This window comes from Colletotrichum costaricense (assembly GCF_030867565.1).
Source record: "Colletotrichum costaricense strain IMI 309622 chromosome Unknown Scaffold_6.1, whole genome shotgun sequence".
Taxonomy (NCBI): domain Eukaryota; kingdom Fungi; phylum Ascomycota; class Sordariomycetes; order Glomerellales; family Glomerellaceae; genus Colletotrichum; species Colletotrichum costaricense.
The window spans coordinates 1,712,445-1,726,913 of NW_026848235.1; the positions used below are offsets into that span (position 1 = coordinate 1,712,445).

The 14,469-nt window shown below is 55.0% G+C and overlaps 6 protein-coding genes across 6 annotated transcripts; 4 read left to right on the plus strand and 2 right to left on the minus strand.

The window, feature by feature from the left end:
• Nucleotides 1–1,754: 1,754 nt before the first annotated feature.
• On the minus strand, nucleotides 1,755–2,282 carry CCOS01_06775 (uncharacterized protein; the record flags this gene model as incomplete). The annotated part of the gene is made up of 1 exon (XM_060454943.1): nucleotides 1,755–2,282. The coding sequence occupies one exon, from the start codon at nucleotides 2,280–2,282 to the stop codon at nucleotides 1,755–1,757; it is 528 nt and encodes a 175-aa protein (XP_060314643.1).
• A 3,013-nt stretch (nucleotides 2,283–5,295) lies between these two features.
• On the plus strand, nucleotides 5,296–7,411 carry CCOS01_06776 (MADS-box MEF2 type transcription factor; the record flags this gene model as incomplete). The annotated part of the gene is made up of 3 exons (XM_060454944.1): nucleotides 5,296–5,351; nucleotides 5,421–5,577; nucleotides 5,633–7,411. The coding sequence occupies 3 exons, from the start codon at nucleotides 5,296–5,298 to the stop codon at nucleotides 7,409–7,411; spliced, it is 1,992 nt and encodes a 663-aa protein (XP_060314644.1).
• Nucleotides 7,412–8,338: 927 nt separating this feature from the next.
• CCOS01_06777 (DNA repair protein Dds20/Mei5) lies at nucleotides 8,339–9,413 on the plus strand (the record flags this gene model as incomplete). The annotated part of the gene is made up of 2 exons (XM_060454945.1): nucleotides 8,339–9,253; nucleotides 9,321–9,413. 2 exons carry the CDS (start codon nucleotides 8,339–8,341, stop codon nucleotides 9,411–9,413), a joined length of 1,008 nt encoding a protein of 335 aa, XP_060314645.1.
• A 1,832-nt stretch (nucleotides 9,414–11,245) lies between these two features.
• CCOS01_06778 (uncharacterized protein) lies at nucleotides 11,246–12,238 on the plus strand (the record flags this gene model as incomplete). Its single annotated transcript, XM_060454946.1, has 1 exon — nucleotides 11,246–12,238. A coding segment is annotated over one exon (993 nt), but the record flags the coding sequence as incomplete, so codon positions are not given.
• A 72-nt stretch (nucleotides 12,239–12,310) lies between these two features.
• On the plus strand, nucleotides 12,311–12,916 carry CCOS01_06779 (uncharacterized protein; the record flags this gene model as incomplete). Its single annotated transcript, XM_060454947.1, has 2 exons — nucleotides 12,311–12,418; nucleotides 12,485–12,916. 2 exons carry the CDS (start codon nucleotides 12,311–12,313, stop codon nucleotides 12,914–12,916), a joined length of 540 nt encoding a protein of 179 aa, XP_060314647.1.
• Nucleotides 12,917–13,369: 453 nt separating this feature from the next.
• CCOS01_06780 (uncharacterized protein) lies at nucleotides 13,370–14,203 on the minus strand (the record flags this gene model as incomplete). Its single annotated transcript, XM_060454948.1, has 2 exons — nucleotides 13,370–13,962; nucleotides 14,038–14,203. 2 exons carry the CDS (start codon nucleotides 14,201–14,203, stop codon nucleotides 13,370–13,372), a joined length of 759 nt encoding a protein of 252 aa, XP_060314648.1.
• Nucleotides 14,204–14,469: the final 266 nt, after the last annotated feature.

Here is a 14,469-nt window from a genome sequence, read left to right on the forward strand (position 1 = left end):
ATGTGGTTGGTGATTGCTGCTGCTTTTGCTGCTGATGATGATGATGATGGTAGGTTTGGTGGTTGGGGTTATACAAGGGCCTGCTCCTCAGAGAGAATATCAAGTCTTCTGCCAAGCCAGGTGTGTGAGAGCATGGTTTCTCCAAAACCCCCCCGCCTGGTTTTGCGGCGCCAGGAAACATTGACTAGACATAACAGAGGTGGAGCAGATGTGTTTTACCCACCGACAGCCTACAGCCTACAGACTACGTAGATGTACTGTGTAAGTCGGAAAAGACGTGTAATCAATCGACAAAAGGCAAGGGGGGATAATTGGCTCCCGAGATGCAGTGGTGCGTGCGTGTGTGGTTCAAAAGGCCTTTCGGTTTGGCTTTTTGGGGGGAAGAGAAACGGTCGCCAGGTCGCGTGGCTGCGGAGCAAGAGGTGAGCATATGCACGCCAAGTTGTGTTGTGCTAAAAATAAACCTATTTTTAGAACCGCAGGACATGGGTTGGACAACCTCGCAGGGGGGCATGGAGAGGGGGAGAAGCACGTCTGCACCACCAACCTGCATAGGGCTTCTTGGATCGTAGGGTGCGTTTGGCCAATCGGCTTGGGATTTGCACCCAGGAACACCTTCGGTCTTTTTGCTAGCCTCGAAGAAACATGCATGTCGAGCTCACACCGTCACAACCCAGAAAGAGGGAAACCTGGGAAAGTGATGCGTGTGTGGATGGATGGGGATACAAGAGGCTCTTTTGCGCTTCAGACACGGCAAGTTTTTTGATAACCTGACCGGGGTGGGTACGCCGTGTCGGAGGAGGAAGATGTGAAGTCAAGCATTTTCGTTCGTTCTGCCCAACCCCCATACCCAAACCCGGCTCCGAAATGTTGGACTAGCGTCATGCTCGTTGGGAATGGGCCGGCGCTTAACTTAATGATATGGTTAAATTTCAATTTAGAAATGAAAAAAGGTGGGATGGCGTGTTGCCGGTTGATGATGGGACGGAGACATAATTGTGAATTCTTGCGACGACAGCGGTTATCGGCTCGACCTTGCTTTAGTTTGAATCTTTCCCCGGACGAATTAGATGACTGCTGCTCTGTAGAAAGACGAACCCTCTTGTGACCAGACGGGATATTTGACATGGGTTTACCGGATCTGTTGATGTCGCCGTACGGCGTACGCAAGAAGAAGTTGCTAATTCGGGATATCTCGATCACATTCTTTGGCGAAAGGGCCGCATTGTAGGCGCGTATGAGGAGGTCGAGAAGGAAGGGGGGGTTTCCGAGTGGTTACTTGGCCTCTTTCTTGGGTCGTCTTCTTCGCTCGCAGTCATACAACATCGGTAGCAGACTTGTCTGGACGAGGAGACTGCGTACCATAGATTCCAGTAATGATGTTGTTTCCTGGAGAAACAGAGCTTGGCAAAGGGCTATTCTAAATCGTTATCAGTGATTCCAAAGCAAAGACCCCCGTCGCCGCGAAGCTTGTCAGCCAAAGCCGATGGTTCAAGCTGGAGATGCCCAGCAGAAGTGGAGGAATTGGTGTTTTTCGAATGTCCAACCATCTCTGGGCGTTCTGGGAAAAAAAGGGCCCTGACATGACCCAGGCACGCCAGGGCAACCGGTGGGAAGATTGTCATCATGGACGCGGGGTATCGTTGAGGGTGGAGACCTGATCTAATTCGAGATGATGGGCGACTGGGTTCATCAAACAGGCGCGGGATGTATGTAGGCGAGGGAGGGGGGCCTAGATGCATGTGAAGCGAGATCTACAGCTGAGAGCCGTGGGAGCGGACGGACGTCGTCAAAATGGCCCTGACAGTAACCGGTTTGGCAGCTGTACGTGCAGACAGGCACCTTCGGCGGGAATGCCGCATTGCTGGGATGATACGTAGGGTCTCTTTGAAGACTGGTCCTGTCTGTGGAATAGTCCGCCGAGGGGATGGTTCTGATGTATTAGTTCCCCCTCCCGGTCCACCTCTTGTGCACGCTTGAGATGCGGGAGCATGGTCATGGTCCACCCGTGACCCCAGGGAAGGGGTTAGACGGCTAGGTACCTTGCATGGTTGGGGTGGTGATTGGGACCTTGAAAAGTGTCCGTTTGGTTTGGCGATGGCCTCGCTCTGTCGTGGGCCAGGGGAGGGAGAGGGGGACTCAGACTCTGACAAAGGGTGAGATGTACACAAGAAAAGGGGCAGATAGACGACAGGAGCGTGGAAATGCAGGAGCCGTTGACGCCAAGGCTGGACCTCGAACTCAATTGTCCAACCTGAAGTAGGGTACTGAATGCCGGACATGATATCGGGAGGGCTGAGTCGGTTTCGACACAATGGAGACTTGAGAATGGATGACAGATTCCCGTGCTTGTGGTCCCTGGGAGTCTTAGTATGGTCCATTGAAGATGGGCCGCGGTCTGTGCTGAGCATCACGATTCACAGAGCCAGTGCCTGTGTAGCAGTAGCAGACTGAGAGTTTCCTTCTATTCTGTGCGTGTCCGCCGCGTCCCACCGGTTGTTCCTGGCCCTGAATGCAAGTGATGGTTCCTGCGTTCCTGCGCCGGCGGCGATGGCGGCGCGGTCGGATGTTGTGGTGGGAAGGAGAGGCTCAATATGCGGCCCGGGCACGTTGTTTGCTTGGGTTTTGGTGTAGCTGATGACGGCCTACATCCCTACCTCATGGCCTTACGGCGTTATGCTTCTGCTTAGGATGTGCAGAGTAAGCAGTTAGGTGATCGGGCGGACGGGGACTTGTGCGCGAGTGTGGGTGGTACCGGCTGGGCGAGCGAGGGATGGACGGCGATGCTTGGTGAGTGATGATTGTACAGTAAGGTATCTAGGTACGGTGTACCGTGTATGGGTGGACGGGTTGCGACTTGTAACCTGTGGGATATTAGCAAGGTCCAGGGAGGAGGAGCCCGGTTCTGAGTTCCGGCGCATGTCGAGTCCACTTGAAGTTGACCAGGTCGAGGCTTGCGGAACGTCAATGCTCTCGGCTAGTGTAGAGAGATGGTCTTGAGGGTCTCGATCTTCAGACTCTCTGGGTCTTAGTGTATTCGGACGGTAGTCTGTGGTCTGCTCGCGGTATTAGTTTCCTTGACGCAATGAGAGAGAAAAGAGGTGAATTGCAAGGCAAGGCAAGGTTTGGTAAGGTACGCAGTCAGGTCAGGAAGGAGCAGTGTCGCCGGAATCATCCTCGCAGTTTCCGCAAGTTGTACGTAGTAAAGCCGCAAACCGCACGCGCCTCATGTCGGCTAGACGTCAAATGTCTCGACGACACCTGCCACATGTATCCTGTCTGCAGTGTCTCACTAGCGGCAGCGCCGTCGAAGTCGGGGCCGGTACCTTAGCTGGGTGGGGTGGGTACAAGTGGAACCCACCAGACCCTGAGACAGTGCGCAGGGCGGTGGTGGAGATTGCATTTCAACACTGTCCTCATAAACCAGAACAAGCAGGCGCCACACAGTGTTCGCGACCAGTCTCAGCTCTTGACCTCATTCCCTGCCTCTTCACAATGTTGTTTCACGAGCGTCCGCAACGGCCACCAGGACCCCCGTCATAAGAACGCACGCACCAAGAGTCCTCGCGACCTTGCCTTGTCTGTGGTAGTGAGGCCCAAGGTGAAGTGCTACGGCGCAAGTAAGGTGAGAGCAGGACCGGCCTAGCATTAGCATCTAGCATCTAACATCTAGGCATAATGTCAGGAGTGAGTGAGCCCAAGTGAGATGACGGGTGCCGACTAGACTGGTCCACTCACATCCAACTGCGAATTGGCAGGGCCTGGAGACATTGGATACTTTACACGATAACACAATAAGATACCTACCGAGGTACTTCGTACGGAGTAGACATGGAAGAAGATGAGGCCTTTTGCTTCTGGACGCGGCAGACGAGAGTAATCAGCGACCTTTCCTCACTCAGATTTGCTCACAAGTACCTACCTACATAGTGAGACGAGACTGGCCACTGAACAGTGAATACCTAGTCAAATAGCGAATGATCAGAGACCAACCTGAAGTGAGAGGAGCAGGGGTTCATTGGAGTAGGTACACCGGACCCCCGCCCCGTTTTCCTCCTTTTCCACTCTTTTTTTTTTTTCTCTCCCGTTCCAGTCCCTTTTTTATTTCTTCCGTCACCCAGTTCATTCGCTCCCCGAAAACCCCCCCCAGTCCCGTTCTCGGCCTAGGATTCGTTCATTCATCGACCCCCATTCCCTGTCACTTACCCCCCGGTCGTCGCTCTTTTCCTTCCCTTCCCGCCGTCTCCAAACTGCTGGCTTGCTGCTAGGTACTGACGCTGCTGCACCTGCTGATTGATGCTTGCGCTGCCCGCCGCACTGCTCTCTGCTGTTCCCGCTCCCCGATTTCCACCTATTCTATCTCTTTGCCGCAACCTCACTGGCCGGAGGTTCTCACTCACTCACTCATCTTCGGTACCTACTCCGTCTACTACACACCTGACTCTTAGGTCGCTGATGTGGGCTTGCCTTGCCTTGCCCCCATTACCTACTCTTCCTGCTGCTACCATTACCACCTTACCTTACACCTGAGGTACTGTACCGGGCTGGCTGGCTGCACCTAATACTGTTGCTTCCCCCTCCACCATCCATTCCCATTCTTTTTTTCCCCCTTCCCTCCTTCAACTGTCCTGCCTTCCCGCACCCAAAAAGTGAACACGATCGCGTCTATTATTAGAATCATCCACGCCAGATTCAGCCCCATCGACCTGCACCTCACATCGCCTGTCCATCCCAGAACCTGTCGCATCTGCACTTGTAATGGGATCAATGTACGTTCTTGATGCGTCGTCTTGTCAACTCTCTCCCCTGCTCTGACAGCCTTTTGCTCCCACCGCCTGTCATATACCGTTGCTCCCGGGATGCGCTGCCTTGTCCCATGCAACCACTGACTGACGCATCGCCAGTTCGGAACCACTGCCCACGACCCAGCCCGTTTAGATAAAAGCGATCAGCCCTCCCCGGCCTAGCTCTTGTTTCCACCTCACTTTCCCGACCAGCCAAGCTAGTCGCTGCGATCAGATATATCCAGCTCGCGTCCCTCCTCCTCCTCCTCCTCCGAGCTCCAACCAGTCTCTCGCTTCCTCGAGACCCTCACCCTCATCCTCACCCACAACCAGTCGACCCTACATCGCGACTGCAACGGCTGAGACCTCGCCGACGCCGCCGCCGCCGCCGCCGCCGCGATATCGCTGATCGGTCTCGAAGTCGCTCGCCTCGACAACGTCTTCGCCCCCGTACAACGCGTTTCGCTGCCTCATACCCGTCAGCAGCCCCTTCCAGAGCCTCTAATTCAAGATGGGACGCAGAAAGATTGAGATCAAGGCCATCAAGGATGACAGAAACCGCTCTGTGTAAGCTTGCGCCTTGACTATCCCTCGCCATACCCAGAAACCTTTGGCTAACAGTCGCGTCGCATATAGTACCTTTCTCAAGAGAAAAGGCGGTTTGTTCAAGAAGGCGCATGAGCTCTCCGTGCTGTGCTCCGTCGACGTCGCTGTCTTTATATTCGGCAGCAACAAGAAGTTGTATGAGTATTCTTCTACGGATATGCGGGAGATGATCACTAGATACACATACGTGAGTTCCTTCAGTCTTTCTGGGTCGCGAATGCATAACGCTGACCCTGAGATAGCATGGCGGCCCGAATGAACACAAGGGCCCCTCAGACTTCAACGGAGGCAACGACGAGGACGAAGATGAGGATCCTGAAGGTACCCCGCCGCAGGAGTCTCACATGATTCCGCCTCAGTTCCAAGGACAAGCGCCATTCCCTCATATGCGACACCACACTCCCTCAGCTTCACCTCCGATTCCTAATGGCGTGCCTTTCCCGCAACATCATGGCCTTCCCGTCCAACGCGGCCACACCCCGCAGCCGGGTATGGGATCACGGCCTGGTTCTCGACAAGACATCCGCCGGATGGGACCAAACATGGGCCCTCAACCCGTCGGCCCTCCCGGATCTCAGCAGCCTCCCGTCAACGGATTTGCCTACATGCCCAACCCCGCCATCTACAACCCCCAGAACCAGCCCAATATGCCACCAAACATGCCTCACGGACTCCCCCAGCAGTACCAGCAACATGGCCCTCAATACTCCTCATACGCGCCCAATCATCATCCCCCGCACATGCAACAGCATATGGAGGACCAGCGCCGTTCCATGCCGCCAAACTATCCGCAACAGCAGGGTCCGCCAGGGCCTGGGCCTCAAGTTTCTCGCATCTCGCCGTCTCCGCCACAGCCTCCTACTCAGCAATTGCCGCCGCAACCACCTCAGATCTCACCCCCGCCGCCACAGCCACAGCAACTTGAGCCTCAACAGCAGCAACAGCAGCAACCACATCCGTCGCCTCAACCCCAGCAACAGCAACAGCCGCAGCCACCTCAGTCTCAACAACAACAGCAGCCACAACAGCATCAGCCTTCGCCGCCGCAGTCTGAAGAGATGCCAGCGCCGTCAGAGCCACGATCTGAGCTGCCCCAAAGGCCCCAGCCGCCCCTGCTCAACACGGATAGCGCGATCAAGAAGCTTCCGCAGCGTAAGCAGCACAGCATCTTCACTCCCATTGACGAGAACCGCTCCATCCTGTCTCAGCACTTGGCTTCATTCGCCTCTGAGCAGAGCATAAAGGCAGAGCCTAATCGGCCCCCATTCCCTGACCAGAGCAACATCAAGGTTGAAGGTAACCGCTCTCAGTCAGTTGATGTTGGCGCAGTATCCCGGACCAATGGTTCCACTACTTCTCCGCCCATGCCTCCGCGCGCCAGCACTCAATCTCTGAACAAAAGCCGCAACATCTCCGTATCGTCAATCCCAGAGACAACGTTTACTCCGCCATCTCGCACCAATAGCATGAAGCTTGGTGGTGGTGCGCGTCCCCGTTTGAGGGTGGAGATTCCCGACGAACCTTCGGATGGCGGTAGCGCAACTGCCGAGTCAAACTCTCCTCGCAACTCGACAGATACCACATCCCAGACGACTCGGCGCCATGCATCCGACTCGCACTCTTCCGGCATGGTTCTGCCGCCGCCATCCCCGTCAGCCCAAACGCTTCTCTCAGCTGGCGCCACGGGCCCGCCAAACCCGTTTGCTCGCCCACCCCCGCAACAAAGTAGCAATATGAACATTGACACTCCGGTTTCCGCCCTTCCGTCCCGATTCTTAAATAACGAATTTCTGCCCAGTCCGAGCAGCTTTTATCCGGAATGGTATGCTCGTGGCGGCAGCGATAGCAACACACTACCCAGTCCATTGAACTTTGCGACTCCAGTCGTTGGTTCCGGTCCTAGCTTCTTGCGAGATGACAATCCGGCTACGAAGCGCAAGAGTCCTGAGATCAGCGCCAATGGTCCGCATGATGGTCCTGAGGCCGGAAACGAACCCAAGAGGATTCGGGTAGATTCTTGATTTCAAGTTTCTCTTCTTCATTCGACGCTTTTTTCGATGCCTCATCTGTACCATTCATCTGCATTCTGGCCTCCTTCAGACCATGTATGGAGTGCATTTGGTTCTATGATACCTCTTTCTTTTCACTTTACGGCATTAGCGTCACGTAAGATGTTTAGTTTACCTTCTCTTCTATATCTCTGTGTATGCGGAGGATTATGCTGCATTGCTAGGCGCAACGTTGGCCACGGACAGGGTTTCTGATTTTTTTTTCTTTCTATTTTTCGTTCTTCATCCGGACTGATAAGTATTACTACCTTCGTGTCCGAGACGGCTTTGGAGGGAATGATGTGCACACGGACATGTGAGATGACTGGAAGCATGGAAAACTGGCCTGCAGCAGAAGATGGATGATCTCGGGGCGTTTGGTGTGATTTCTGTAGATTACTGAAGGACAATGGCTGAATAGTTGGAATGAACTGTTGATGTACAATTTTGCATGTTCATACAGACCGTGATGTGTGTGTAGAGATTAGCCAAGATCTTGGCACTAGTGACTTCGATACCGTTTCGCGGCGCGGCCCGTAGAAGCGCGAGCTGGATGTGCCCTTTTTACATGTCATGTTGACATAATCTTTCCATGGCGAACATGACATTAGATTTACCCTGAATCCCGAAAGTCGGAAAAGTGGCGCGTGGGTGCGTTTTCTTGCAGGTCCGCACAGGCAGTCGCGGTCAACCGCAAAAAGCCTCCAATAACACCTTACCTCACCTTGACTTGACTTTGACTTACCAAAAAGCGACAGCGGCCCCGTCAAATGCGGCCCGCCTTCTTACACGCACTTTCGCAGAGCACAGGCGACACGCGCAGTTTGTAAACTCATCGATCGTCACTTTGAAAAGGAAGGAACAGAAAAAAAGAGCGTACGAATCAAAGAAGGGGTGCAAATGTTTACCCCGGCGGCGAAACGCCGACGAGTCGAGGCGGCAAACGAGACGCTTCGGAAACCGTTCAGGTCGCCCTTGGTGCAGCGGGACCGAGGCCGAGACCAAGATCCAGGCCCGGAGCGGACCCGGGAGGTCAGCACCGCGGACGCTGCTGCTGCGGCGGCGGCGGCGGAGGATCCTGCGGCTGAAGAGGGTGACGATTGTGATTCGGCGGCACCGGCGACCACAGACCCGGCAGCAGCGGCATCGCCATCTGCGAGGGGGGCTACGACGACGACACCACGGCACGCTACGGGGAAGTTTGCGACGCCTGGGAAAGGGGGGGTGAGCGGCACGTTCGCGTCTACATCTACGGTTACGCCTACGCCTACACGCCGGCCCTTTAGCGTTCCGCGCGCGCGTGGGATGCAGCTGACGGGTGCCTCACCTTCGCCGTTGCGGACGACGGCGGCGACAGGTTCTTACGGTGCTGGTGGTGCTGGAAAGACGGGTCCCGGGCTTGGGTTCGTTGGTGGAGGGAGTAAGAGTGAGAGGGAGGCGGAGGGGAGGGAGGAGGTTCTACGGCAGGCTGAGCGGATTCGCGGCGGTGGCATCGCTGTGAGAGAAGGGGAGACGGACGAGGAGCTTGTCGAGTTGATTGGCAAGTGGAGGGCCGCGAGCCGGATTGCGGCGGAGGAGGTGTTTGAGGGGTCTAAGGAGAGGGTTGAGGGGATGGGAGGGTTGAAGGCTTGGAGGAGGGCGAGGAGGGAGGACGAGGTTAGGTTTATGGCGATGTTGGAGGGGGAAGAAAGTGCTGGAAGGGCTAGGAAGGGTGGTTGTGAGGAGTGGGAGGGGAGTGACGAAGGGTATCGTGGTGAAGGAGGAGAGGGAGATGATGGTGAGGGTGAGGAAGAGGAAGAGGAAGAAGTGGATGAGGTGAGTTTCTTGCATATTGGGGGAGCAGGGACGGGGAGGTTGAGGGTTTTGCTGACTTTGAGGACAGGAGTTCACGATGGGGACGATGCTCCGGAGTATGAATATCGATTTTGAGATCATCGGCTACGATGAGGATACCGGCTGGTGGAGGGACGGGTGATGTGAAGCGGACACACGGCTTTCGCGCTTCTTCTTTACTGCCGTCGTCGACGAGACGGGACGAGATGAGGCGGACGTATCCGTGATACATGACGACGACGGACACACGGGGTCTCGGACGAGGTGACGTCTACAGAATAGGCTCGGGAGCCTTTGGCTTTTCTTTGACCAACATGGCCATTCTCGGATCAACACGAGCTGCGAGACGAAGAGTAGGAAACACAGCGACAGGCGTCGGCTGGCGTAATCAATTCTTCCGCAGATGATGGCTACAAAGGAAAATGCTGCTCGCTTTCCTCACTTATTCCCATTCTTGGTATGAACCAATCTTAGGTACTCTGCATCCCCATTTGAGGATTGTTGATGGAATCTCTCTGTCTGAGATGGAGAGAGGTGGTCAGTGAGGCTCCCGGCTCGAGATCCGAACCGCCGGCCGAGTGAAAATCGTATTCAAGCTCTCTCTCGGTCGGGGAGAAGAGCGATGGATGGTTGGGCAGGCTGCGAGACTGTTTTGTCATACAGCCAGCCCTATATTTCCCGATATGAGTAAATTCGGTCTGGACGTTGGGTGGGAACCCCGAAAGATGCCTAATAATAAGGGACAGAGAAATAAGAGAGTGCCTGTGCTTTTCTTTTCGGCGGTGGTTGCCGGACGAGCTGGACGTGGGATGATGTTCCCACAAGGATGTACCCTCGACTGGAATTCATGTTTGCATTAGGTGTTGTGTGCCTCGTAAATCAAGCTTCATCTTTACGCTTGTTCCCTTTTTTTTTTTTGCTGCTAAGCCTTACTGAGGGCCCGTGTCGGGTTTGTGTCAATGTGTGCCTTGCCGTCTTACTTCTCTTACCATGTGTGTGATGACGATGTATGTAAGTGAGCCGGCATCCGCCCTCCCCCCTCCTCCCATCCACCCATCACTGAACAAGCTCATACACCCACCTGGTTCGTTCTCGCCTTACTGAACCATGATCGGCTGACGAGAGTTGTGGCTGACGCATGCCGATTGATCCGATGTTTCTGTTGGAGGAAGGGGGTTTGTTGTTGTAGTAGTAGACGCAGTAGAGTTTCTATCGAGGTTTGGATAGTAACGGTCAGATATTGCTTTGTGGTCGCTTACATGGTAAGTTTTGACTGCCTTACGTACGCCATTCGTTTCGTTACTCGCCTTGGGTTCTCACAAGTGGCACTAGGTTGACTGCGAGAGTATGGTAGATTGATATCTGAGTTTTTTTTTTTTTTTTTTTTTGGTGGTTTACGAACATGGCGGGCACTGGAGTGAGAGTAAAGAAATGGAACTCGTAAACGAAAGCAATTGCATGATGCTTATAACCGAGAACGAAGTCGTGTGCTCTCCGCGGGGCGTTTACGCGCGAGACGGGTTCCGACGAACTCAGCTTCGTCACGTTCGGCCGGTGGGATACGGGAGAAGCAGTCACAGCAGTACGGGACAAGCAGTCTTGACTCTCAAGCCATCAGCAGCGCTGTCGCTTGTTTGATATGGCCAGGTGATACTGAGGTAAGGTAGCACAGTGAGCTGAGCGAGAGCGAGGACGGGGGGTCTCGGACGGTGGTGAGTGCAGTGAATGACTGAGTGAGTTGGTTTGAAGCATACAAATTCGCCGCTTTTTCCCTTATGTGAAGCCTATGTGAAGAGCTTATACCAGGCCATTTATTGCAAGAGCTTATACCACGCCATTGATTGCCCTCGGGTCTGTCCTGAATACCTCAACTCGAGGTGGTATCGATAGCGGATTCGACTCAGAGGCTGAGGATTCGGGGGGGGGGGGGGAGGGGCGCTTTGAAGTGTCTCGCCTTGTGTTCGCAATGTGTGTTATGGTTTTGTTGTTGTCCTTTCCCGGGGCTTCGCAGTAGAGATATCCCGTACAGCGGATTTTGTCAGAAGGGGACCTCTGAGCCTCGAGGTCTCCCAAATCGTCAACAGACCATTGGGTAAGGTACAAATCCATACGTGTCGTAAGTGGTTCGCCGTTCGGGACCCGAGGTGGATGAAACGGCTCTGGTGCTTCAGCGCTGCCGCAGAATTGCACGAGCCGCACCTCAATCCCCATCTCCACTCAGCTAGCTGCTGCGCTCCCCGAGAACAGCAACACCCGTCGCTTGCCTTGCTCCGTACCTCACCTCAGTGTCCACTACCTCGAGGTACCCGTGGACGCGCGTGTGGGTCACCTGTTGGAAGCGACAGCAGCTCAGCCAATTGGCCCAGTTTCCACCCTTTCCAACCTCCTAAACCTCGCTCTCTTCCCCTCCCCCTGGCACACCAGCCATGCGCCGTGGAGAACAGAGTTAACGATGCAGCAGCAGCCCAGCAGGCCGCCGACCGACACCCACGCCCCCATGTCCGAGCAAATGGCAACAGACTGAACAGAACAGGAAAGACGGCAGACAGAGAGAGAGAGGGGACCGGACGATCCAAGCCGGGGGGTATCATTTCTTGTATCAGTGTATCAGTGACTGGGGGGGCTGGAGCAGCAGGCCTCCCCTTCCCGTATTGTTTAATTCCAAGTTTCCTTCCGACTCTTATTTTGTTCTGGTTCTTGTGTTCAAATATATCATCTACCCATTGCACTTCAAAAGTCTTGGCAAAAGAGCCAAGTTTCCTACACAACTCACACCACACTTTCTCTCTTGTCTGGTTGTCGCTATCCTTGCATCGGTCGTTTCTGCCAATCTTCAGCAGCAGGGTGTCCTCTTTTGGCGTAGTTGATCTGCAGCCTTTCCATCAACAATACGTACACCATCACCGTTCATCAAAGGCTTGGGTCAAGCTTCGACATTCACCAAGATTGCGAGAGAGGGGAACTTGACCGGAAGGGAAAAAGGGGGGAAATCGTAAGAAGGGGCGAATCCGACTTCCTGCAAATCACAAACTTCACAAGATGGACGCCGCATACCTGAGCGCTCGCCAGACGGTGGTCAACTCGAACGACCTACCTCCCGGCTGGGTTATACAGAATGGACGGGCGATTCCATGGTGGTACAGTCGGGTAAGTTCTCATCCACAACTCTTGCTTGCCATCTGTGCCTCTCGTATCTAACACCCACCGAAACAGACGGGCGTCATCGTAAAGTGGTCCGTCTTCCTCGGCCTGACGACCCTCTTCGCAGCCTTCCTCATCATAGGCTACGCCCACGGCAAGCGCCGCCTGAGAAAGGGCCTCCTGCCCCTGGGCTACCACCGCTGGCTCTTCAGCCGCGCCCAGCTCGCCCGCGTCGACAGCCGCTACGCCTGGCCCGCCGCCACCTACAACACCTACCGCCCCGAGTACTACAACACCCACCCGCAGGCACAGGGCGGCGGCTACTACGGCATGCAGGGGATGCCGCCCCCGACCTACGACCCCAACTCGGCCCGGCCCCCAATGTACGCGCCCCCCGACGGCGGCAGCAAGGTCGACCCGTCCCAGGAGTACGGCGTCACGCCGCCGCAGCCCTCTGTTGCGGCGAACCACACTGGTCAGCCGTACCCGTACAGGGCGCAGTGAGGCTGAAGGGTGAAGTCTAAGGCGGGAGCGGAGGGGAGGTGGCATGTTGGTTTGATGTTGTTGCAATGGCGATATTTTCGAAGCGTGGGATGAACTTGCATTATTGGCCAGAGACGAAACAAAGACGAGATGAGGCTGGAAACCATCAAGACGGGAGTACGCAGCTGAAGATGGGAATTCACCAGGAAGTGACTTCTCCAACAAGAAGCTGCAAGATCTCACACGTCGAGGCTGCATGTCTAAAGAGATGGCGGCTGGATGCTTTTACAAATAACTATTGTCAATTGTACAAAGTAGTTACTTCTATCAACACGAATCGAAATGATACCAATGAAAAACGCCTCGCTGACCTGGCTAAAGATGCCGGGGGTCTCGCAATAACACGTGCCCATTCGTGACGGCGTAGGGTATCGTCATAAAACACACAATCATTACTTGCCTTGGGGGGTCCCCTTAGTCCATATCCATGGCGTCGGGATCGTAGTCTACAGGTGCCGACATCTCGGTTGGGGTTGGGGGGTCCGGAATGATGGCGTCTACAGGTTGCTGAGAGACGAAGGGTGGAGGCATCTGCACTGGGGCGCCTCTGCCTTCACGCTCGAGGCGCTGCCTCTCGCGCATGCGGGCGCGCGACTCGACGATGGCCTTGCGGACACTGTCCTGCTCACGAGGTACCGTCAAGGACGCGGGCTCGTTGTAGAGGACCACCTGCATGCCAGCAAGCTGGCCTTCGTCGTTGGCGAAAACGGAGGGAGGAATGCGCGTCTGACGGAGGTGCTTCTCAATGTCCGGAAGGAAGACGAGCTTGCCCTCGTCGGGTTCGCTCTCGGAGGAGGACAGCTCATCGTCAATGTTGTAAATATAGACCTTGTGCTTGGAGTCGTCGAGCTGCATCACTTCTTCATCGACGGACGGTTTGCGATCACGACGTCGGCGACGGGTGGTGGGAGGAGATGTGGGTGCTGACGACGAGTCTGCGGGGATTGGAATGCTTGAAGACGGAGTCGGCTCCTCCACAGGCACGTAAAGCTTCTGGCCATTCTTCTCTGCATGGTGCGTTAGTATGAAAGCGGAAAGAAAGTTTCCATTGTCGTGAGCTCGTGTTGTGGCAGTTGACTTACCTAAATTCAGAAGACTGAGCCTTTTGGATAAACGTTCGTTGTCTTGGGACTCAGCTTTTCGTTTGCGCCTTAGCTGCCTCGCCTGCGGATGCTGGTGCTGGTGCTGATGCTGGTGCTGATCCGCCTCCAGGGCGTGGGAGGGAGATTGGGTCCCGTGCAGTAGCATATTTCGGCGACTTTTGCTGGAACTTTCCCTCTTTCCTCTCTGCCTTTTGTCCAACCGCTTCTTCTGGTGTACCCCTCCTATTAGCACTACCAGCTCCCGGGTTCGCAGAGCTGCTGACCGACGACAACGACGATAATATTCGGAAACAAGCGCGATGACCAATTGTTCAAAGTCCCGAAGCGGCCACTAGAATCGCAGCAACGAGAGACACGACAGGCGCAGCTGAGCAGCGGGCGTAACAGAGGTGCTGCCAATCGGGTCCGAGA